Source organism: Rhamphochromis longiceps, linkage group LG2, assembly GCF_057381845.1.
Source record: "Rhamphochromis longiceps isolate RC_006_pf linkage group LG2, R_longiceps_female_GT1.1, whole genome shotgun sequence".
Classification (NCBI taxonomy): Eukaryota; Metazoa; Chordata; class Actinopteri; order Cichliformes; family Cichlidae; genus Rhamphochromis; species Rhamphochromis longiceps.
In genome coordinates, this window is record NC_140558.1 from 18,668,010 (window position 1) to 18,693,590 (window position 25,581).

General features: G+C 40.9%; 1 protein-coding gene across 5 annotated transcripts; it reads right to left on the bottom strand.

Moving 5' to 3' along the window:
• Positions 1 to 463: 463 nt before the first annotated feature.
• slc37a1 (solute carrier family 37 member 1) lies at positions 464 to 22,279 on the bottom strand. 5 transcript variants are annotated; one of them, XM_085418495.1, is made up of 22 exons: positions 22,163 to 22,279; positions 19,657 to 19,906; positions 16,135 to 16,275; positions 15,753 to 15,834; positions 14,757 to 14,877; positions 14,475 to 14,553; positions 14,077 to 14,212; positions 13,394 to 13,470; positions 12,576 to 12,742; positions 12,276 to 12,328; positions 12,004 to 12,078; positions 11,512 to 11,550; positions 10,505 to 10,627; positions 10,036 to 10,126; positions 8,559 to 8,621; positions 8,029 to 8,114; positions 7,171 to 7,219; positions 6,314 to 6,387; positions 6,105 to 6,183; positions 5,609 to 5,706; positions 5,137 to 5,201; positions 464 to 2,161 (listed from the first exon to the last, which is right to left on the bottom strand). In XM_085418495.1, exons 2-22 carry the CDS (start codon positions 19,710 to 19,712, stop codon positions 2,146 to 2,148), a joined length of 1,770 nt encoding a protein of 589 aa, XP_085274621.1. In that variant the 5' UTR covers positions 19,713 to 19,906; positions 22,163 to 22,279; the 3' UTR covers positions 464 to 2,145. The 5 variants fall into 5 exon arrangements, with proteins under 5 accessions (XP_085274621.1, XP_085274641.1, XP_085274631.1 ...); XM_085418515.1 differs by lacking the exon at positions 16,135 to 16,275; XM_085418505.1 differs by lacking the exon at positions 11,512 to 11,550.
• Positions 22,280 to 25,581: the final 3,302 nt, after the last annotated feature.

The window sequence follows — 25,581 nt, forward strand, 5'->3', positions numbered from 1 at the left end:
TTAGGCCTGATTGTTTGTGCTATGAGGCTTGAAATGGCCTTAGAGATATGTGGGCAGATAAACGCCTCTTGCTTCCACCATACTGTATCTTAGTCTTCCTCACTGTAGTTTCCTTCATATATTACCAATGGACTGAATTTTGTTTGTGTGTACTCATCTTTGTAGTAACCATCAACCATCAAAGAAAAGTGAAATCAAAGCCTGAAAGGTGGATCTAATGGAATAAATGTGTTATTAGCTAATTTCAAGGATCATCATGTAGCTTTGGCTTTTCTCTATTGTTCATGTGCTTCTGTGTAACTTAGAGTCTGTATGTATCACTGAGTGGGATTCTCCTTGTCAGCTTACCATTTCCACAACACTTGCCACTTCCAGGTGAGTCCACATCATGTACAAATTAATGTAAAAGCTGGCTTGCAGTAGCATACTACAAAACAGGCAACACAAGGTTCAACCAGTGAAAAAAGCACATGATTTATTTGTTTTCTCTACATAAATCAACTTCAAACCAAGTTCATTTCCATGGAAACTTAAAAAAATTGCCCTGCAAAAACCAAGAAAGGCACACAAGGTCTCAAGTATTAATCTTACCACTGACACATAATATTTACATGTGGTCTTGTTCCAAGGATATTGTCTTAAGAGTACCACCAAGATCCCCTTTAAAATACAGTTACATAAACCTATTTCATAGGTTAAATACATACAAGATATCACTCTTAATGATTAAAACACAAATCTGCAGAAAAATAAATCAATGTTTTAATTCATGATATACAGTTTGTGAATTTTTAATGCGTATAAGATCATGAGAACAAGAATTAAATGTAGTGTTCGGTCCTTCTCAATAAATATTCTTTAAATATTCTCTCCACCGTAAAACAGAAACAGTCTTATTCATCTAACATAAATAACCCCACCCAAATCACCACACAGATGTGTGTGTGTATAGAGAGAGAAAGAGAGAGAGAGAGAGATCAGCTACATTCATTTTATTACTAAATCACAGACTACCACAGGACAATGGAAAAGGAAACAAAAATGATTTTCAAAATAAATACACATGTAAACTAAACCAATCCCATCATCTCTTTGGTTCAACGAGGTGGTCTTTGTTTTCCTTCTTCTCTTCAACAGATATGATGGAATTAGTTCTGCATCACCGTTTCTAGATGACTGCTATCTGATTAAATTTAATTTCAAAAAAAGTTAACAGCTCTAGGCACGATATTAAGAAGTGGTTCTGTCCAGGTTTTGGGTAGAGGTATATGAATTTATCCCAGTACAACAATAAAAATAAAAATATCAGTCCTCCTCATAAGCCTCAAACTTTGACAGACAGCTCACATGGCACCAAATAAATGAACTGTATGAAAATTTTGCCAATACAAACACCAACAATATAAAACACTATTCATACAAAAAAGACAGTAAGGACACAGAGACCTAGCAACCTGTGGTGTTTCCAGTTTTAGTGGTTCTAATTGGCAGAACTACAATCGTTAAAGTGCTATTTATCATGAAGTCCTGGGCGAGTACAGTGTTACCTGAGACTCTATCATGTATGTTTTCTGTATATTTGCTACAGAACTACACAGGAAGTAAAGTGTAAAAACTGCATGCTTGCTGTTTTTGTAGCAGGTCTGACGTTTTTTTAGTCCCGGCAACGACCCCAGCTTTGATGAAGCTCTTCTTAATTCTGTGATTGATAACTTTAAAAAACAACTATCAAAGCTAGGTACCACTGTAAAAGGCACACAATTACAAATAGCCCCTTAAATTAACTGGACAGGTAAGGTTGAAAAAGTTCCAACATACAAGTGAGCAGCAAGACATACCAGTCATCAAGTTCAAACTGAATTCAAGGGCTAAGAGGGACATTGGGAAGTTAAGCAAGTACAGTAAGTGCACATGAGACTTTTAAACTGTGTGCCGCGCTGCTTGCTCAGCGCAGCAGCTACAGCTTCAGTCATAGCTCTTCATCAGTAAAGCACTGCAGCATGATTGTAGGCGCACACAAGCATACACGCTGGTTTATTAACAATCAGTTTCATCTGTCAGGGCAGTCCAGTCACAATCCATATCAACCTTAAGTGGTTTCATTGCACTCTGCGTGTAGGTGTGTACGCAGTGCAATCAAAGTGCTCAGTGTTCCTTCAACCTGTGAATAAGAGACAAACATTAACGCTGTGTTGATAAGTTGAGTCATTAAGCTTTACAGTCAACACCAGTGAACTTCCTGCCCACGAGGGAACATTACAGCTGGTTTGTTTTTAGGAAATAAATCAATCTGCACATGTTATGTTCCCATTCAGCCCCGAGATAGAACACATAGTCGATCACTGACTGTAGTCGTACAAGGACAAGAATATTCCAGTCATGAACCAAGTTTGGACTGGTTTTTAAGAAACTCAAGTATAAGCTCAACCAAACACACACACAAAAAAAATAAGAAAAATAAAGAGAATAAGATCTTTAATGTGTAACATGTCTGGTGCTGGTCTTCCATAATCTTACAAGACCATAGAAGAATTTGGCACAGAGACATCAGCAACATAATTTTAAATTATGTCTGAGTTATTTCAGATGTGCAGTTCTTGTGTAAACCTCCTGAACCAACCAAACACACAGAGTTTTAAATCTTTTGAAAGCCTGACACTTAGTTTGTGCATCTTAGCCAGAAAATTGGAAAAACAGTTTTATTTGCTGTAATCCATCGTCCACCTGGTTCTTACTCAGAGTTTCAAATCATTTTAAAATGATTATTGTGGGTGACTCTAACATGCATGTAGATAATGAAAACGACCGCTGAAACGCATCATTTTATCTGTTATTAGACTGAACTCAAACTCATCCCAGCAAACTTTGTGAAACCCAACATCTGCGTCATTCTCAAAACTTTTGGCCACAACTGGATATTCGGCATGTCTAACTGAAGACATGTCTGCCATTTTCATTCTCCACTAGTGATATTAAGATGATGTCGGTGTGTGTGGCTGCTCTTCTGCCACTCACACAGATTGCTTGTGTTTATATATTGAGCACTCAACAGGTAAAGGTGAGGTTTTCCCTGAGGTATGATTCTGCTGTTGTCTGACCAGCACATGGATGGCTCCAAAGATTGTTTTGTGCCTCTCCATTTCCCGGATTCTGTTGATACCTGCCTGGTACCCATGATCAGCTGTAATGAACTCTCCGGCCCTGCCGGCTATGCTCTGGCTAAACCTGCACGAGAATATCTCTGAAACCTGAGATTGCTGCACCGGGTCTCTCAGCTTTCCGAAGCCAAAGCTCCAGCTCCTGCCTGGTGAACACCAGATCACTAGTAAGGAAAACTTTTATTCTTCTAGACTTTTTCAGTTCCCATGATCTCGATGTTTTGTGTGTGACTGAAACATGCCCCCCCCCCCCCCCCCCCAATAAGAACTTCATAAAGAACTTTCTGTGCTTCACTGACTTTTTAAATCTGGTACACTCTGTACCGGCTCTATGAGCATGGATATGTTGGTCACAGGCAGGCCTGTTGGTTTTACACATGCTGCAGTTACATGTTGTGCTCCTGTTTGGCCTTCAGGTTATTATCTCCCTTTTTTGTTTTCTGCTGTTTTCAATCAGCTCTGTGGCCATTCTGACTGAAAGGAGTTTAGTTCCTGGTTTTATTCTTGCTGTCAAACCATCGTGGACTCTGCGGCTCCATTTAAAAACCAGACAGCTAAAGCTAAACCTGAGCCTTGGTTTAATGACTCATGCTGTCAGGAGGAAATGTCGCAGAGCACAGCGCAGATAGGAAAGATTAAACTGCAGGTGTCGTTTTACATTTTAAAAGACTGCCGGTGTCATTACTGCAACGCTATCAAAAAGCCAAAAAAGAAATATTTTGCAAATGTCATTTCCTCCAAAGGCCATAACTCACATGTGTCATTTAACACTACTGACTCTGTCCTTAATGCTCCACAGCATGTCTGTTTAAGCTTCTCCTGATATATGCAATAATTTCCTGAGCGTTTTTATTAAAAGGCTGTCACCACCAGGGCTCTTATCACAGCTCTCCTGACCCCTCTGTGCTGCTGCCTTTACTCAGGTTGAGTTTGTGACTTTGTCCCTCTTAGAGGATGTGGTTTCCCATTTTAAGCCCTCATATTCCCCTCATCCCTGATTTTTTAAAAAGAAATTCAGCCTAGTATAAGGCAGTCTGTTCTTGCCATTATAAACATCAGTCTGTCCTCTGCTGTAGTTTAAACATGCAGTAATACAGTGACTGCCTAAGACACCTGGACATATAAGCTCTTGAATATTCAGGCCCAGACTTATCTTAAAGACCTCATACGACCATATCACCCCAGTAGAGCACTTCACTCTCAGACTGCAGGCTTACTTGGGGTTCCCAGGAAATTTAAAAGTAGAACTGGATGGAGAGTCTTCGGCTTTCAAACCCCTCTCCTCACTACTTTTAAGATTAAGCTTAAAAATTCCCTTTTTGATAAAGCATATAGTTTGGGCTGGATCAGGTGACCCGATCACTCCTGTAGCAACACTGGAATGGACCTAGTCTGGTAGGGCTTCCCATGATGCACTGGTGTCCCACGCTGCATTTAATCCTTAGTTATTCTTAATCTGCGGCTCTCTTTCGTTGTTAAAACAGAGTTTTACATCTGATTGTTGTAGACATTTTACATTCATTACCATCTGTCATCTTTGCCCACTGATACTACATTAGCTACAATGAGTGGAATGAAGCTCCATGATGGCTTTGAGTCATGTGACTACCAACACAATCAGAAGCATTGTTTTCTCCATGTGAGCGATTCTGATTGTAAACTAAAAAAAGATCATAGTGATCGTAGATTAAGCCTATTTATTTTTGGGGGCAAAGCCAGTGTTCACACTCATCATGTTGTATTTAATCCATATGAGTAGAATTCAACTTTATTATCTGCATGTTTGAAAGATATAATATAAACATTGAAGTACTTCTAAGTGTATTATAACTGTTTTGTTATAAAAACAAAACAAAAAAAAAACAGCAGCCCAACATTTGAACATCAAATTAATGCAGATACACAAGAATTACAGTACAGCACCAAAAGCAGCAGTCAGGCTGAGTATAATCATGATCGAGATAACAAGAGGACTTACTCTACAGTGGAGATAGGATGGGATTTAGATGAGGCCAGCTCCTTTGTCACGAGCCGTAGCAAAAGCTGCAAGGTTACACATTAGTATGAGCATCTGTTTTTCTATAGCAAGCAAGACCACTCGTCATTCAGTTCATTTTATTCATCAGAAACAAGGGTAAAAACACAACATTGTCTTAGTTTTCTCGACTCCAGCTCCTGAGCTAAATATCTGACTTTTCACTGCTTCACCAGCTGGTCTCTGCATCTGTCTGCTCTTTGCTGCTGAGCAGGTAGTGACTGATTTTCTGAAAACAGCTGCTTGTTGTTACAAAAAACCTTTACAGCAGCAGTGACTGAACCAAAGAGCTGGAAAACTATCAGTGTGTTCAAAGAGGCCAGTATTCTGTGCTAATGTGCACATAGGTGCAAATTTTCTGCTTTCGTTTTGTCATTTTGTAATCTTCTTATATGATGCAAGTTAAAGGCCTTACCAACAGAGCAAGAAAGTCAGCAGTCATCAGCATGTAGAAGACCTGATCCCAGCCGCCTGCAGACAGCAGTCCAGCTAACAGCGGGCCGAGTGCTGCGCCTGACATCACAAACATGAACAAGATTATTCGTGTACATGAATCCTCTCTTCACATTTCTACATGGGATGATTATAAATGAGTAAAAATAACACAAGGCATGCTAATGTAATCATCATTAAATGGTAACTAAACTGATATTTGTATTGTTTATAATCATCAAATCCAACAAAGCCAGAGCTTCGTTGTTTAGCCTGAGCCAATGAGATGCCCTCATTACTCTGAACTACTACTACATTGTACACAAATTTAAAATCAATTCTTGGCTGAGGATTCATGCACTTGTTAAATGTAATTATTAACAATTATTACTATCATACATATCACTAATAGGACCCTAATAAGACCCCTCATTCTCATCCAAACAAGCCGTAAAAATAAGCTGAGCAGCAGTACTGACCTACAGATCCTGTGCCATCAATGATGGCTGTGACTGTAGACAGTGCTCTGGCGTTGCCTTTCAGGCTCTTGTGGGTGCCCTACAGCCAAATAGAAAAAAGGGGGGCAGAGGAAAAGACGACAAGGGGAGAAAGGTGATTTTAAAATGAAATAAATGATGATTTACAAACACAATCACACTGGAATTACAGTAGTGTTAAACATCCTTACCAAATCAGCAGACACTGCAGTTGTGATGAGCGCATACGGTCCATTCACTAGACCTCCGCACACTAACAGCATCCCTGAAGCACACAGATTAAGGACGTTTTATCCTGGTTGTAAGGAATGGAAATTCTGCAGCCACTGAAATCTTACTGCTGGAAACAAATGCATGCAGGCTGAGGTGTTTGTGTCCTCCACAAACCTGCCGGTAGTGTCTTACTAGCATGTGCACTTCTCTTCATTAGAATGTGTGTTCATGTAATTACAGTAAATGTGAGCTGATATTGCTCTGAAGGCACTACATTGTATCCCATAATGCCAACTTCCCTTGACCATCAGCAGCTCAGAGGGAATAACCAAGAGTCATCATTTATGCCACAGTAAACAAGTCACTTGTGTTTATTTAGATTTGATTGGACATTCAATCGCTGACTGATAACCTACTGTAATAAATGCAACCAGCTCATGTGACTAAATTTGTACGGACCTCAGCACCTGGAAACAAAGGGGGAGCTAACTCTAGTGCTGATATGAATTTATTTATTGTCCAACTCGTGAATCAAAGTGGGTGCTGGTTCCACAGAAGGAGGCCAGAAAGCTGCAGGCTCTGCCTCCCATTAAGTAACCTGGGAACCAGGAGTAAGCCTGCAGTATGAGAGGAATTTGATTGGCTTCTGTTTGAACAAACAACACATGACAGGTCTGGACTGCAGGCCGCTTTTGAACCTTTTACTGCAGAGCCATACTACTGAAGCATATGCTAACATGCCTTTATCCTTTCATTTACATATATTACAATTAAGGAACAGAAAATTGTTCCAGACCTACTGATTAACTATCATTCAGTGCTAGCTGGTTCTTACCAATCATTGGCCCCAAACCAAACTCACTGATCATGGAGAAGCCGTAAAGCTGCAGGAAAAGAATAAAACAGGACAGTTAACACTTACGTGTCTAATATCACCTCGTACTCTTACATGTAAGCCTTTTACTATAAAAAAATAGCATGAAATGTGTTGTAATCTTTGCTCCTCAGCAATTATACTCACTGGACACTTTATAGGGGACACTTGTTCAACAAGTTAACGCAAATACACAGCCAATCACATGGCAGTAACTCAATTTAGGGATGTAGACAAGGTCAAGATGCTGATGTTTAAACTGAGCATCAGAAAGGGAAAAGAGGTGATATAAGTGTCTGTGAACGTAGCGTGGTTGTTGGCTGCTCGGCGCTGATGATGGCTGATGTCAGATGGGGGTCACTCCTCTCAGCAGTAAACTGAGGCTACATTTACTGTCCAAAGTTTGGACAACAAAAAACTGCACAGACTTGGTATTTTGAGACAGTTTCTGTCTGCTAGTTTTTTCACATGTGAAGTGAGTTCACTGTGCTCAAAGGGTCTCTGCAGTCACCAGATCTCCACCTGACAGTGTGCCTTCAGGATGTACTGGGACAGAAAATATACTTTCTAGACAATCAGCCAACAACTGAAGAATGTTTTGAGCACCTATGAAATGAAGAATCGCGGTAGTTCTGAAGGCAAAACGGAGCCAACCTGCACCACCTAATGAAGTGACTGTGTCAAGTGCTGCACAGCAGGGGGAGCGAAAACCTGGTCTAATCTCCCCTGTGCAGGCTTCATAATCAAAGAGTGTTTTCACAGTCTTGCAGCACACAGTGGACGATGTTTCCTGACTGTTGCAGTACAGTGAAGACTTACTGTAGGAGCAGCTAGCAGTAACATGACTGCACAGGTGGTGGCTCGCTTCCCCAATTTATCAGAGATCACACCTGCTAAGACGCCCCCTATACGACAGAAAGACACATTCAGTCGTTAATCATCATAATACTTCATGGTGATCATGTTGTACATTGCTTCATAAACCCTGACAGCTGGTCTCTATCAGGGTTAATTATCACAGACCAAAAACCACAGACATGCAAAGCATGCACGAAGCTTCCAGGTCTGAAAAGTGAAGCTGAATAGATTTTAAACCTGCATTCTGTCTGAAGGCCAGCAGGGAGAGACTCTTTCTGTGTATGCACAGTGTGCATGTCTACGGGAAAATGTCCCTCTGTTCTTTTGCTCTGTAAACTGCATGGCTTCATTTTCTAGATCACAAATCTGAATATAATATTAAAAACAAACACAGTCTCTAACTTTGGGACATCAATTTTGTCCCCAAGCATTGCTAAACAGTGAGGCTGAAGGTCCACTGGGACAGACGAGCACACACAAACAGCACATACCCACAATTCCTCCCACATCAAACAGTGTGGACAGATCTCCAGCCTTTTTGGCATCCAGGTGAGCTGAAACACACAAACACAGAGTCTATTATGTCAGTTCTCCTTCTTCAGCAGTCTGCTGACAGTCTGACACATGAGTGGACTGCTCACTGTAGAATATCCTGAGGACAAAACATCTGCTCCGTGATCTGTGAGAAGCCTGTCCAACTCTGCCACACTCTGTATCAGCCTCTTTCAGTTTAACATACTGGTTTTATATCTACATAACCCAGTTACTACATTACAAACAGACAATAGAAAAGTCTTTAACTATGTTATATTACATGCTGACAATGTTTCTGTGGATTAATTACAAATGAAACCAGAAGGTCACAGTAACTCATGAAGCTCAAGGTCCACCACAGTTCACATGTTTAAGGACTGAAAGAACGTTTTGTTGCCACTGCTGGCTGTACTGCACAAACAATGAGAAATCGAGGAGGCTTGCATTCATCTTCAGAACAACTTAATCTTGTTTCACTGACCAACACTCTGGGACGAGTCTTAACAGCTGTGGAGGGTTTTAATGCCTTGCCCATTCATAAGCTCATTGGTCGTTGAGTAACAAAAACAAGTTTCAAGCAGCACCCAAAGAAACCAAAATGAATCCATCTTCACACAGTCCTATAGATTTCTCTTTTTCCAGTGTGAACTGGCCTTTGTTGACCAAACCAGGCTCATAAAAACTGTTCAGTTTATGTAAGGACCTGGCTGACTGTCTGCTCTCACACCTACAGGACATTATCAGTATGACCTATTGTTTTTAACAACACATCTAGTATGTATTAAATTGCAGCACAGTAGCCAAACTTTGAACTTATGGTAATGTGTGTGTGTGTGTGTGTGTGTGTGTGTGTGTGTGTGTGTGTGTGTGTGTGTGTGTGTGTGTGGCTGAGCAGACTCCTCCCTTACAGTCATTCTGTTGCAGCTGTGTGTGTCCTGTGCAATATGCTGGCAGATGTGCAATTATCATCCTACCCAACAGTTTCACCATCTTAATGACTAGAGCTCCTTCACCCTTACTTGTTAAATGATGCCTTATCTACGCCCTCACAATGTTCTTGTATCTTATACATTGTGTAAATAGTGTTTTTTTTATATTGTTGTTTTTAAACTTGTCACTTTCTTGCACCTTTGTGGTCTTGTTGGCTAATTTCACTGTACAATGACAATAAATGAAGTTCAAATGTTTCTGTTGACTGATGTCATGTTTTTTGACAGGATCAATACTGCTGTAAACACTACTCCAGTCTCTCAGTTGGCCAATATTTTTGCAGATTTTTTTTTGCCAATTTAACCATAATTCAGTGTCCTGCTTCAGATAGCCAACGTATAAATTTTGACATATTGGACGTCTGTCAATGTAATCTGTTTTTTTAATCCACAGTCAAAATCTATGCATGAAGTCGTGCCTGACGGGTTTCTATTTGCTCCTCACCTGCTTTGGTGATGTAGAGCGGCAGCCAGAAGAGGAAAGTATAGCTGACCAGCTTAGCAAACAGCAGACACAGAGAGAACTCCACCACTCCCTGCAGACAAACAAACGCACACAGTAATCAGACTTACTTCATAAGTTACGTTAGATCTGCCTCAGCTTGCAACTCAGATAACTGCAAGCTAATCGCTCCAAAAGCTGTCCAAATATAAGCCTTTCAGTGTTGTTTCTTTCTCACTTTGAGAGAAAAGATCTAAAAACCAGAGCAACTAAACAAGATGATTCTTCTGAATTGATTTTCTATCTTAAAGCACTTACACAACAATCTTACACATCCTGCTCTTACTTAGAGCATCACTCTTAAAACAACATCACAAGACTTTTGCCTGATAGGAGACTTGGTCAGACTTTGTTGCAGTGAAAGCATCAGAGTGACGCAGGTGATGGACACAGGTTCGCACGTGTGACTTACAGGTATCCGTAGCGCTCCCATGAAGCTGATGGCAGACGGCTCCGACTCACTCTTCACCACCACAACCGGCTGCATGGGGATGCGCTCGCTCTCTCTAGGCAACAGGAGCTCTGTGTCGTAGCTCTGAGGGAGAGAGCAGAGCAAAGATCTGTACCCATACCCAGACCACCGGACAGCTGAAGAACAAAGGGGACCCCGAGGGGTCAGCACTGACAGTACTTAGACTGGACTTTTGTTTCATAAATAAAATTACAAAAATAAATAAATAAATGGAAAAGAGTGAACTTAGTCAACCTGCAATTTAAGACCAATTATTGAAAGATTCTCCTTTCTAATTAAATAACCAAGGAATATTTCTCCCCTTCAGATGGTACAGACCAACACACGTCGTGTCACCATGTATGTGAAGTATAACTGTACGATTATGTCAGCAGTTTGGTGTTATACTGTAGATGTTTGCCAGCAGTGCATTCATGTAAAGGACCTAAGGATAAAACTCCCACTGATAAGTTTTGAGAGAACAGGAGCTGGAAAACCTCGCCCAACTACCTTCCAAACAAGGAGAAAAAAAAAGGAGAAAAATAGAAACCCTGCGGCTGAATCCGAATGTCCTGATTTTTCTCATATTTGCAGACTTGCTTTCTAAAACTAAGTCTGTGCAGACACACTGTGCTCTGCAGGGTAGGACTCGCTTTGATGACACTGTACAGATGTGGATAAGTACTATATTTAAATTCAAACATCTCCTTACATTAATACTAAAAAAAATCATGGTCATCAGTCAGAGCTCCTTGTTGCAGTCAGAGTGTGCTTGACTGCAACCCCCCATCACCTTTAATGCTGACCCTTTCTGCCTCCTTAGTAGAGTGGTTAAAACACGAGTTCACCCTGAGCATTCTTCAGCGCTCCAGTCATTCCTCATGTCCAGACATTTGGATTCAGCCTAGCAGTGATTTCACCCAGCATCCAAAGCTCTGACCACCAGCAGAGATCTCTGAAGAACTGACCTTCCTGTTTTGAATACTATCCTTGTAATAATAGCAGACCTGAATGGATTACAATGACATAATAGAACATGTTTCTGTGGTGCTGCATGACAATCGGTCCTATTAGATGCACACATGAAATTCATTTCTTGCTTCCAAAATGTGGCCTGTACAGTTTATTGTTCAACAGTCTGAAATGTGCCACTTAGAAACTTTTCACTGACAAAGTATTAAAGTTTTATTTGAACATGGACAGAAGGCTGATTTTGTTCTAGAGTAAAGCAAAAAAGATTACAAGCTTATAATCTTGTAATCTTCTAGTCTGATCGATGATAGATGTTTGGAAATACAGTACATGCAGTCCACACACACAACATACTTGGTGATTAGTTCAGTGGTGCGTGCGTAGGATTGGTTATCCATCATGACCATGTGATGTGTGATGGAATAAGGCGTGGCCTTACAGTAAGTACAGTAAATAATCTCAGTTTTAAGTTAAACTGTGAGACACACCTGATTTTTGTTGTCCTTGTACTGTAGATACACCTCTGTGTGTCCGTTCACTCCATTCCAACTCTTGCTTGGGACCTAATCAAAGAGAGACATTCACAGCTAAACAGGGCTGCTGATTGATAATGCAAATAAAAATAAAATACTTTTTCCTTCATTTCCACATTTAATTATAAATGACAGAGTTAATATTACACTGAAATATTATTCATGCTTAATGAACCAAACTAGTCTTCATTATAAGAAATTAAAACAAACAAAAATTGTGTACTTACAGTCTTGCCTAGAGATGAATTTTGTGTATAGATGTTTTTTAGGTCATTAGGATCTGAAGAATGAAAACAGTGCCATCAGGTTAATACAACATAATCCATTTACAGCTATAAAGTCCATTCTTCAAAGAGCCAACGTACTGAAAAGACAATCACAGGAAGCAGCCTGCCTCAGCTAACTGAATCTAAATGCATTCATTTCATTTGATAGCAAGCATTCTTTGAGCAATGAATGTGTGCGCTTAGAAAAACAAGAAACTCCTTATAACACTCATCAGAAAAACATGATGAAGCTGTACTTACGCTCAATGAGAAAGAGAAAGCAAACCACGCCCATGATGATGATGATGAGCCCTGGTACGATGAAGGACATGCCCCAGTTGGAGGAGACCCAGTAGCCGGCAATCAGAGAGCCCAAGATGTTTCCCACTGAAGTGTGAGAGTTCCACAGCCCCATGATGAGTCCACGCCTGACTCAGAAACAGAGACCTTCGGTTCATACAGTGCTGACGCTGACAGAGACACAGTCTGCTCCACAAGTATTTGGGCAGTTGTTTGGTTTTTTTTTGATGCATGCTGAACTTTCCAGGTAAGGAAATCCCAGGATATTTGGAAAGAGTTTTACCCTCCGAATGCCCCCACAGTTGAAGCAGTTAAGACATGACTAAAGTAAGGACATGTATTCAAAGATCAATTGCTATTTAACTCCTATGGACAGATATTTCTGCTCTTTTCAGCTGTGCAGACGAGCTGAAATGAGCTTTCTCTGAAGGGTGGCTGGCTTCTCCCTTAGAGACAGGGTGAAGAGCGCAGCAGTTCGAGGGGCTCAGAGTAGAGCTGCTCTCCTCCACATGGAAAGTTAAGGTGGTTTGGGCATCTGACTGGGATGCCTTCTGAGTTAGGGGTTCCAGGCATGTCATACTGGGAAGAGGCCTCAGGGTATACCCAGGACATGCTGGAGAGATTATATCTCTTCACTGACATGCTAATGTGAGTTCCCCTGGCTAAGTGGAAGAAAATAGATGGATGGATCTTGTTCGGTCATAAAGTCCAACTTTTTATTTCTTTTGTTCTGCTAACAGCCAGTGTGCATTATACAGCCAGGAATTCTTAGACATTACCTTCCCTTTCCAAACCAGTTGCCGATACAGGTCACTACACTAGGCCAACCAGCGGTCTGAACCAAGCCATTGGCCACCTGCAAAATGACAAGAAGGTGAATCACTGTGCAGAACAGTTTGTTGTTATGCATTCCTTACAGGGTCACATGTGCACTTCCTCTGTATAAACATACACAATGGCAAGTTTATTGCTACATAAACCTGTCATTGTGCATTTTCGTGTGCATATCCACTTACACTCCTATGTGTGCTGGAGAGTCCTTGTAAAAGTAGGAGTCGTAGTAATGTCTCTGAGCCAAGTCAGTGTCATGTGAGGTTGTACCTCACCGTCCAGCAGCTCAGTGCTGCTGACAGTGAGGTCCACATCTGGCATGAGATGCCCAGGATATCACCCACTGCTTCATTAGGAGCAGGCCTTGATGTGGACTAGCCTGCCACATTATTTTTACACTTTTTTCACTTTCATTGTTTCTTTAAATTTATCCCTCTGTAGGTTTATAATTGTCATTTTCATCAAACGAAGTCTTTTAATTCCTATTCATACCCAGTCTATATCAGTACAGACATATCTGATGTTCTTTTTCTTTACTATTGAGCTCTGATGTGTGTTAACGTGTTACTTTAATTTTTTGAGCGGTGTAAATGAACATATCATCCTATAAAATGATCATCCTGCACCTCACCTGGACAAATATATAGAAGCTCAGGTTGTGGATGTTGTAGATGTAGCCAAGCCCGAATAGGCAAGTGAACACACCGCTGGCCAGCATGCCCACTGTGAGGTACAGACGAATGGGCAGGCGCTCCCCGATAATGCCGCTAGATGGATGCACAGTGATGACATCATATTAACCATCACACATTTCAGCACATAAAGTAGTTTAAATATTTGAGAGTTACTGAGAGAAAAAAAGTTTAATAATCCAACTAATAACGGCGGGTGGCAGATGGTTAGTATTGCTGCCTCATAGCAAGAAGGTGCCTTATTCAAATCCACTGGCCAGCTGCGGCCTTCTCTCTTCATCACCAGTTCACGTTTACTGTGTAAAATCATTTCCTCCTCCACACCTTGCCATCTTACCTCAAGTACATTCCAATTGCGTAAGCACACAGAAAGGAGTAGTCCATGGCTCCCAGCAGCTGTTTGTAATTGCTTTTATCTGTAAATATGGGGAACAGGTGTTTAATTCAGGACAGCACAGCAGGTTTTGTTTATCTGCGAGTTTTTACTAATTGCTCGACACATTCATCTCTGTTTTGCATGCATGAGTATTAAGAAACCTGCTGCTGCTGATGCTTTAGTGTAAACTTGTAACATTATAAACATTCTAAAAAGATGAAAACATCTCAAGATAAGACAGACCAAAAGGTTTCCAGCCGCAGTCGACATCTGTGTGGAGAGATAGCAGGGAGGGCTGCTGGCTGCTGCTGGATGCAATGATGGCTGCTTCACTGACAGCTGAGCAGTTCTTATGAAGCTCACTCTGTAAGCACAAAACCATTAAGCCACACAGAAAACACAGGAAGAAGAAACAGGGGTCTTTACTATGATTGGGTAACTTTTCTCCCTGACTCCATGATGGTCGCAGTAGAGAAAGAAATATTTATGCGTTACCATAGCGACCAGAGAGCATTAAGGGGCAGAGAGGAGGATGTTACTCTCAATGTTGTTGGTGCATTTCAGGAGGACGCTGCTAATAAAGTTATTACACAGTGAATTCACGTTTATTATTATATTTACAGAATACCACCGTTTTTGTCTCGGTAGTATAATTTTATTTTGTTGTATTTATCTGCAACACCTTAAAGGCCGGTCCGTGACTATATTGTCTGACATTAAACCGGTCGGTGATGCCAAGAAGGTTGGGGACCGCTGCTGTAGAGCACACCACTCAGCGTCTACTCAGTCTTTGTCCCACCTCCGTTGATTTTCTGCATTGAGTTCTTTCATAAATTTGTCCCGGGTCCAGACTGCATCCATTCCAGTTCAGTGTTCTTTCTTACTGGGATTACAAATCAAGCTCCTTTGCTACCTCTTTTAGCTTTCTCCTGTTCTTTTCTTTGGGGGAGATTTGGACAGAGCCCAAGGCTGCGGGTGTTTATTAGGACAATGTACACCAGCTGGTCGTAACCAGCGAAGGCTGTAAACAAGCTGTGATGGAGCACAGACTGGAATGATGAGTTTATTTTATACGGAGGTCTTGACATATAAATAATTGCTACAAACATCTGAGATTTGCTATTTTTTCAAAGTATTCTTTTAATCTTTTGGAGCAGTGTACAAACATCGCACAACAGTGCAGCACCTATTAGTACAATCATTAATGCCATGTACTGTTTCTGGAATACCATATCTTACCTTGACAATACTAATTGGTTTCCTGGACAGGTGGAAACTGGTGTAGAGCAAGAAGGTTAGGATGAAGGTGAGAGCTCTGTACCTGAAGGGAGAGCACACAGGAAGGCAGCTCTGAGAAATGAGGGAGCTCATAACATGGAGATCACAGGTTTGAGATGTCCATAATTATGAGTCATCTGCACTACCCCAGATACAGTGGGCTACAAAAAAGATGTAACTGACACCAAACTCACAACTTTGAATTCCCCCAGGGAAATTATACTTAACAAAAGGATGTTGGGGCTGTGTTCATGTAGCACAGCCCCCTGCTGTGAGAGTAACAGTGTCACAGTGCTTTATTTTGTGCTTAAATGCTTTCTAGCTGTTACCAACAAACTCACACCTTGATGGGGCAATGTGGAGTTCAGTATCTGGCCTATGTGGTCTGGAGGAGCAGAGTATCAAACCTTTCTTCAGACTGTTGGGGATGAGGGTGGAGAGGTGCAGGTAACTTGGCCATTTCTCTTCTTTGTTTAATAATAGACTGTTTGAAGAACAAGGGTACAGTGCGCTTAGAGATGGACAGGCTGAAAAACACCATGTATACAGTAGCTGGCTGGTTGGAGTGAATTTAAAAAAATGGACTTAATAAGTGAGCACATTTACAATACAATAAAGAACACGTAATTGTTATAACATATTATTATTATTATATTAGCTGTTGGATGATATTTGTCAGCTTATGTTAAGTTATCATGGAAACGGTAAATCAGGCATCACTGTGTGCAGTGTGCTTACATTTGTGGTGGAGGAGAGTGAAAGTGCTACTCTAATGGTTATACATGAATCTATTCGCCCAGTCTGGTGACTGGTGACTGTCATTGGCGGCAGTAACAGTATCAGTCATCTAGCATTAGCCTATGGAGTCGACCGCCCAGCCCAAGTTTAAACATTGTTGCAGTTGTTGTATTTTTAGATGTTATTTTACTAAGAAAGTCCACATCTCAAACTGTAAAATGCACAAAGGTTCACTGCAGACATTTTGTGGCCCTACAAGGAAATGTTGCAAACTGATTTGATGCCCCAAACCTAGCTGACCAACGCTACAACATATGTAAATAAAAAGGCAAAAGTACTGTGAAATATTTAGGCAGATTAAAAATCTCATTTCCAAGAGAGACCTGGCATCAACTGATTAAATGTATCATGTGTTACAATAAGCAGGAGGAGCCAACAAATTCTATTACATCCTGTAATAGAATCCTGATATCCTGTACCTGGATTGTGTACTTTACTGTTTGCGTTACGTCAGTCATATTTACGCTCGTCTTTGCTCACACACGTCTGACTTGAGTGTAAGGTCATTTCTAAGCAGAGGCTGGCTCAAGACAGAAAGTCAAATGCAGTCAAATAAGACGTGAGAGAAGGTGTGGCTGTGCCCAAAATCCACATTTCATTTGACCCGCAGTACAGACTATGGTTGGCTTTACCAGGCTGTGCAGCAGAAACTCAAAATGGGCCGAGAAAAAGTTAGATACACTCTTATCCAGCAGTTGGACAGCATGTGGTTAGTATGTTGCAGCAGTGCATCCTGGGTACAGCAGGGTGACCAAATCCATCATCTGACAAAGCAGCTTGAAACCTGACAGATACAAAGTGCTCACAAACCACCAGGTGTGTTAGGCTGCAAACGTCTCACTAAGACATATAAGATGATAACTGTATGAAGAGAAATGTTCAAGGGTAACATAAGACATTAATGTTCCTGATGTGAATCACAGTGCGTCTGGAAAGTATCCACAGAATCAGAATCATTATTATCATTGTAGCAACAAAACACTGAACAATGTGCAATATGTGCAATTCTCTCAGTGCAAACAACCCGAGGAGTCTGCTCAGTGACAGGTTGCTTCTCCCAAAGTTTAGGACCAACAGACCTAACAACTCCTCCAAAATGTGTGCTACATTTAAATGAGATGACTTCTATGTTTAAACCTGATTCATTCTTGAACTAACATAGTGGGCAACAATTTGTCTTTTTTTTCCTTCAAATAATAAAAGCTAGATATATCCAGTGCACAGCGGTCTGAATTACAAGTAGCTCAAGTGAATAACAACCACTTCCACCAACAGTTTCAACCTTGTAGATGAGCAGAGCAGCTGTGCTTCCTACCAGCTGCTCTGATGATTAATGACCCCTACATTTAACGCATGGAGTGTCACATCAATGCCCCTTTCTGTATCACCAGTGTTACCCTAAATTGGTCATTTATAATAGGTGGCCGGGACCAACGCACTAGCTGTTCACAGAGGAGTGCACAATTAATCTAAGTTATATAAACACACAAGTAAGTAAAAAAACAAAATCCCACTATAACTTTTCAAAGGCTTAGTGAAGACAGTGTAACTAATGAAACCTTTACAAACCCAAACACAGGGTCAAATGTCTTAAACGTGTACCTTATTACTGCATTTGTCATGCAGTAGAAAGAAAACTTCGGATTTTTCAGAAACATTAAATAAGATATGTTTCCTATGAAGTCTGTGCCCTCCTGCTTTTGCTGAAAAATTATTGAACACGTTTGTTAATAAATCAATTGTTAAATCAAAGTCAGGATAACAAAAAATGGGTTTGTTCCTGTTCATTCCAACGTAACTACTTAGATGATATTTCTGGATGCAGGCCAAAGATGAGCCCAAACAACTTAAAGCCTACTTTAAAAAAATCCTGATCTCTTAAAAAAAGAAAAGAAGAAAAAAAAGGAAAAGGAAAGAAAGAGATCAAAGTTACTGCTGTTCTGCTTATTCAGCATTATGGAAAGATTTTTAAAAATCTTTTCAACAAAAATATTATAAATAAATCAATCACAACCAAAAATAACAAACATTCCAACATATTTTCAGAAACCTGAAAGTCGAGTCTACACAAAGCATCAGGTATGTGAAACTAGGTGTAAGCACAGGTAAAACTACCTGCCGGGAATTTTTGCTGACGCAGCTCCAACAATGCCACTTGGCCGGCTGCAGCCTCAACGGCCAACTACTACGTCAAAGAGGCAGAAACTGACTGCTCGACCTTGTACAGTAAACTTTACAGGGTGATCAGAAAGATCGGTTTCAACGTATGCAGCGAGTAAAATAAATATTGAATATGTCACCAAATTTCTAAGTAAATATATCTCTAAAGATGTTATTGACATTAAATTATCACTAAATGTTGGTAGCAACCCATCCAATCCACACATGCAAAGAAATCCAACCATAGAAGTCCATAAATTATGTGTAATAATGTAATACTCACGCTTAGTGAAATGCATTTAATACTTCATACAAAAGCCTTTGTTGGTGATGACAGCTTCAACACACTTCCTGTGTGAGGAAACTGTCTCATGCGTTGCTATTAGTTTCATTTTAGTCTCATCTGACCACACTATGTTCTCTCAGTAGTTCACAACATGCTTTTTCCTCAGCAGTGCAGTCACGTATGTGAGCTTGCATACAGCCCACTGCAAATGTGACATTACTTATTGTTTTCTTTGAAACAATCATGCCTGCTGGTTCTAGATATTTCTGGAGCTCTCCATTGGTTTTGTCCAGTATGAGATGTTTCTTGTGTGACACCTTGGTAATGAGAGCTCACCAGTTGGGACTGAACCAGTTGATATTAATTTGCACTAAGTGAGAGGTTAGTTTTGTAATTACTGATAGATTTCAGCTGGTAAAATCTTTCCAGGCCTTTTTGCACCTTTCTTTCTTTATGTGTTTCTGTACTATTTCCCTGTTCCACTTCTCATTATTACATATAATTTATGGCCATCTATGGTTTGATTTCTTTACATCTGTGGACTGGGTGGGTTGTTACCAACATCTGGTCAGAATTTAATGTCAATAGCACCTTTAGACAGCCAGTCCAATTTAAACTCACCATTGGTCCCTGTCAAAGGACACCAGCAGGCGGACCCCTGGAGGAACAGGAGCCATGTTTGAACACAGGTATGGACAATCCCACTAACAGGCAGCTAATGAGGGCTCAGCATTCAAATCTCTTCGCGCTGAAGGAAATCATGAAGTACATGCAGACATGGCCCTGCTGTCTCTGTTCATATCCATCTTCAAAAGAAACTACAGTCAGCTGATCCACAAAGCCATGGAGCTGGTTGGAAGATGTCAGCAGTCTGAAAGGATGAATAGAACAGTGAAGAAGAGATAATGCTAATAATAAATAATAATAATAATAATAATAATAATAATAATAATAATAATAATAATAAAGATATTAAGAGGGCAAGAAAAAGCCTAGTTTACAATATGACATGTTTTTACTGCACAGCTTAATTCAGATGTGGTCCGCAGCTTCATACTACCTCACAAACAAACTCTGAGCTGCTAACGAGTATGTGTGAGCCCATTCAGTCCACTGAGTTGGTCAACTTGACTTCAGGAGGACACGTGGGTCATTCCATATTAATTTACCAAATTTCACAAAAATTCCCAGTTTGACCACCTCTGATTTTCCAGAACAAAATTCAAGGGTGATGATACACTTTTTAATAGGAAAACTGGCAAATTGTAGACCTATAAAATTATTAGTTTGATCATAAAAAAATACTTTTGCGATAGGTCACAGGGCGATTTTCAAGCCTTTTCTGTGGCTGAACATTCAACGATATAATAATACTCTGTACTAGGGCTGGGCAATATTAATGGATCATTATTATATTATTATTATCATCATCCACTTCACATACTCACATAAAAGCTTCTCTAAAAACTATGAACAGACTCTGTAACAGGACACCAGGACAGCCCTGGTAGAGTAAAACACGTGTGCAAGAATGAGTATGACTTATTGCTGGCAATGCAGACCAAGCTCCTGCAATGGTTATACAGGGATCAAATGACTCGTAGTAACAAGCCAGACACCCAGTATCCTGAGGTCAGCAACACCTCGCCCCCATCATACACCGTGCTTTACCTTCCATAGTCACTTGACAGTTTGCTAGAATAGTTTTGTGGCAGGCCGAAATTCTTTTTCCATGGCCTCCCCAAACTCCTTCCACGCCTGAGTTTTTTGCTTCAGGTGTGGAAGTGGAATTGGCCTGCCAGTATCTGTCAGCTGCTTCCTAAGTCCTACAGGCTGAGAAAAGCCAATAGGACTCCAACTTGACTGCTCCCTTCAAAGAGATGTTAGAAATCCTCGAACTACAGGTTTGACCTCTAGTTAAGGGTTGGTTACCACCATGATGGTCAACCACCTTGCAGCCGCCTCAGCAAAGGAGTTGCAGAACATGGTCTACAACAAGGTCTTCATGTGCCCAGCCTCCCCCCAGAATGCTGTCGAGGTTCTGCCAGAGGTGGGAGTTGAAGATTTTACAGACTTGGGGCTCTGCCAGGCGTTGCCAACACACAGGTAAAATTCTTAAAGGAAAGGTGCCTCGAGAATGCCAGGTCCAAAAGGAGATGGCACTTAAGACTCTTAGCTTTACCAGATATGGAAGACAAGAACACGAGAAGTGGTTATTAGAATATTCACTCGCATCACACTGGGATGATTCAGGATACAGTGGATACAGTGCCTCAACTGGGCAAGAAAAACAATGCAGAGAACTGTCATCATCCACCTCTGCATGCAGAATGTATGAGATGAAGCTGATGAAGATGCAAAGGTCTGTAAAGAATCGTCAGAGAGACGATTTCCCGAAACAGAAAGCAAAAAGTAGTCATGTCATGACATGTCAGACTACTTTTTTGAGTGATCGGAAAACCCAGAAAACCGATATTTAAATGGGAGTGCATCTTCACTTACAACAAAGCAATCAATGTATTTCACTTCCGAGATCTCGATTAGTTACTAGCCTTTCATAATCACAATCACCAAAAACACTCACAAATCTCAAGTGACATCAATATCACATGATATAGGTTTAACAATCTTCTGACATTTTAACATCCAACTATACAGGCACAACTCTCCTAACAGCGCGGTCACCGTTTCTGCTTCCTTGAAAGAAATTAATATAGCCAGAAAGGAGAACGTGCTTCCGGTGTTCCAGATCTACTGGCGTTTAGATCAACTGGCGTTGGTCGAACAGATGTGTGGCAGTCTTGCGTTTCAACACGTCGGCCCCCGGCAAAGCTTACTCGGACACTGATGAGAAACGGGCTAATGCACCGACTGTGAGATTTGGCGATATTTTCCCTTCCTATTTGTAGCTATATCAAAACCGCCCTGTTATCTGTAAACCATTAACAAAGGCAAAAACGAGAGCCTCCAACGTCTCGGAGTAGCCCTTTGATCCTGTGGGAGACAGCAAGGTGAATATAGCCGAGCTTCCGATTCATTGTAAAGACTGCTAGCTAAACCGCTACAACTGTGGCAGCAGCAGACATCCAACTGCAAACAAACACGCCATAGCTGCTCAGGGGCTTACCTCGGAGGGGGAAACTAGCGCTTCACGTTCGTTGCAGGTTTCCCTTCAGTGACATACCCTCCACTTCCTTGTTGTACGAAAGCAGGCGACGAACTGTCACACACTCGCGCGCGCGCGCTCACAGCTGGGCTTGCCCGGGCTGTCGTTGACGTCATCATCGCTCTCTCGCGCTCGTGTTCAGATGACCCTGTCTAGCTTGCTTCAGGGCTAAAACCAGCTCACGATAATAATAATAATAATAATAATAATAATAATAATAATAATAATAATAATAATAATAATAATAATAATCTTGTGAAAAATAATAATTCAAACTCACATGGGATATTTCATTTTGAGCTTGAGTAAACTCTACAGATGACAGCAGGACCAGAGTTAAAAATCCCTAACACAATATCTAAAACACACGCACACAATGATTAAACCTCAAAGTAGCGATGTGAAGCTGAAGCTCCAGCTCATGTGTCAGAAAATAGACAGCGCCCAAGTGATCAATGACGTCCGAAGATTTATTTAGCACGTCACAGCTCCAGTACCTGATTCAATGGTTTATAAGGAAGTGAATCGTTGGCCGGATTTATGTTGTGTTTGGGTGGAGAAGGCGATCCAGTGTGCAACATAATGACATACAGCGAGGGAGGGAGGACGTTCTGCTTCTTCATAAATAAAAACAAGTTCATATGCCATTCTAAGCCCAGGTCTAAAACCCACATAGTTATAATTATATAAGGTATAGTATATTATATACAGGGAGAAGCATTTATATGGATACACCGCAATAACATGGGAATGGTTGGTGATATTAAAGTCCTGTTTGTGGCACATTAGTATATGTGAGGGGGCAAACTCCTCAAGATGGGTGGTGACCATGGTGGCCATTTAGAAGTCGGCCATCTTGGATACAACCTTTGTTTTTTCAATAAGAAGAGGGCCATGTGACACATCTAACTTATTGGTAATGTCACAAGAAAAACAATGGTGTGCTTGGTTTCAATGTAACTTTATTCTTTCATGAGTTATTTACAAGTTTCTGACCACTTATAAAATGTGTTCAATGTGCTGCCCATTGTGTTGGATTGTCAATGCAACCCTCTTCTCCCACTCTTCACACACTGATAATAACACCGCAGGAGAAATGCCAGCACAGGCATCCAGTATCCATAGTTTCAGGTGCTGCACATCTCGTATCTTCACACCATAGACAATTGCCTTCAGATGACCCCAAAGATAAAAGTCTAAGGGGGTCAGATCGGGAGACCTTGGGGGCCATTCAACTGGCCCACGACGACCAATCCACTTTCCAGAAACTGTTCGTCTAGGAATGCTCGGACCTGGCACCCATAATGTGGTGGTGAACCATCTTGCTGGAAAAACTCAGGGAACGTGCCAGCTTCAGTGCATAAAGAGGGAAACACATCATCATGTAGCAATTTCAAATATGCAGTGGCCTTGAGGTTTCCATTGATGAAGAATGGACCCACTATCGTTGTACCCCATATACCACACCAAACCATCACTTTTGTTGTTCCAACAGTCTTGGAGGCATCCATCCAGTGTGGGTTAGTGTCAGACCAATAGCGGTGGTTTTGTTTGTTAACTTCACCATTCACATAAAAGTTTGCCTCATCACTGAACAAAATCTTCTGCGTGAACTGAGGGTCCTGTTCCAGTTTTTGTTTTGCCCATTCTGCAAATTCTGTGCGCCGATCTGGGTCATCCTCGTTGAGATGCTGCAGTAGCTGGAGTTTGTAAGGGTGCCATCTGTGAGTAGCTAATATCTACTGAAGGGATGTTTGACTAATGCCACTCTCCAGTGACATGCGGCGAGTGCTACGCTGTGGGCTCTTGCTGAATGAAGCTAGGACAGCCACTGATGTTTCTTCATCAGTGACAGTTTTCTTGCGTCCACATTTTGGCAAATCCAACACTGAACCAGTTTCACGAAACTTAGCAAGCAGTTTGCTAACTGTAGCATGGGAGATGGGTGGTCTTGTAGGGTGTCTTGCATTGAAATCTGCTGCAATGACCCAGTTACAATTTCGATCCGCTCCTCGACATGTCAATGGCTGTGAACAAAGAGAAACTTGTAAATAACTCATGAAAGAATAAAGTTACCTTGAAACCAAGCACACCATTGTTTTCTTTTTTTTTTTTTCTCTCTTTTCTTTTAAGCAGGGAAACAGTTTGCCCAGCACCTGAGCAACACATGTTATCCATTTTTTTAATCTCCTTTCAAGTTAGTTGAAAATCATTTGCCCCTTGTGTCATTTGTATCATGTATATTTATATGTAGCTAATCTGCAGCATGAGTACTGTCAAGAGAGATAAAAACGGATCCAGATTGTTCTTGAAAATGTGATGCTTTCCAAAAATCTGCCAAAGTTATGCTCTGATGCTATCAATTGCGTTATTGTAGCATATTTCATATTTACCATAAAGACGTAAAGAAAACATCTAGAAAGGGACTAGCAATCCTTTTTGGCAGGTACTATTCTCTTTTTTTTCCATTTGATTCACCTTTTATTGTTTACTTTATTTTCACTTACTGAACATGGGACAGACTTGACTGGGGGAAAGAAGGGGAGAAAGAAAGAGGGAAAGAGAAACAGCTGAGAAGAGGGACGGGGGAGAAGGGCACACCATTGTTTTCTTGTGACATTACCAATAAGTTAGATGTGTCACATGGCCCTCTTCCTATTGAAAAAACAAAAGTTGTATCCAAGATGGCCGACTTCTAAATGGCCACCATGGTCACCACCCATCTTGAGGAGTTTGCCCCCTCACATATACTAATGTGCCACAAACAGGACTTTAATATCACCAACCATTCCCATGTTATTACGGTGTATCCGTATAAATGGCCCACCCTGTATAATTGCACCTGTCCACTGGTTAAATACAATTTTCTAGATCCGCCAGTGGAGGGGCAGTTCAGGGAGGCTCTACAGCACGGGGGTATTAGTCCCAGCTCCCAACCTAGTATAAGATCGTGTTGTAAAATATTATATACAATGTATTTTTTTTTTTTTTTTTTTTTTTTTTAAATCTACTGATACAAAACATCAAGTCACAAGCAAAGGGGGAACACAGCATGGCACATGTTTAAACAAGGGAAGTTTATTCATTAAAACTATTTATGAATCAAATAGACAGAACATAGATTTTCACCCAAAAACATTCACAAGGCACCAAGTCCGGTATCACACAGACATGTCACGTGATATTAAACTGAAGCTGTCAGCTCGGTAGAGTGGGCAATCCTGATAAAGCTATTCATTTTGTAGACTCAAGCTGCTCTTCATTACCGGCCACTAGATGTCACCAAAAAGTGCTGTGTTGAAAAGCTTCGAGTAATAAAGCTTTTTTCAATACAAGCTTGATTTAGCCATCAGTACTTGGTTGCAATAAGTAGATATTTC

What these genes read in the sequence shown, in the direction of transcription:
- slc37a1 (XM_085418495.1), bottom strand. Translation starts at nt 19,712, where the DNA reads ATGGCTCCTGTTCCTCCAGGGGTCCGCCTGCTGGTGTCCTTTGACAGG. An exon ending in GCTTCTATATATTTGTCCAG is followed by an intron (nt 13,471 to 14,076) that starts GTGAGGTGCAGG and finishes GTCATTTTGCAG; the next exon opens with GTGGCCAATGGCTTGGTTCA. An exon ending in TGGGAGCGCTACGGATACCT is followed by an intron (nt 10,127 to 10,504) that starts GTAAGTCACACG and finishes GTTTGTCTGCAG; the next exon opens with GGAGTGGTGGAGTTCTCTCT.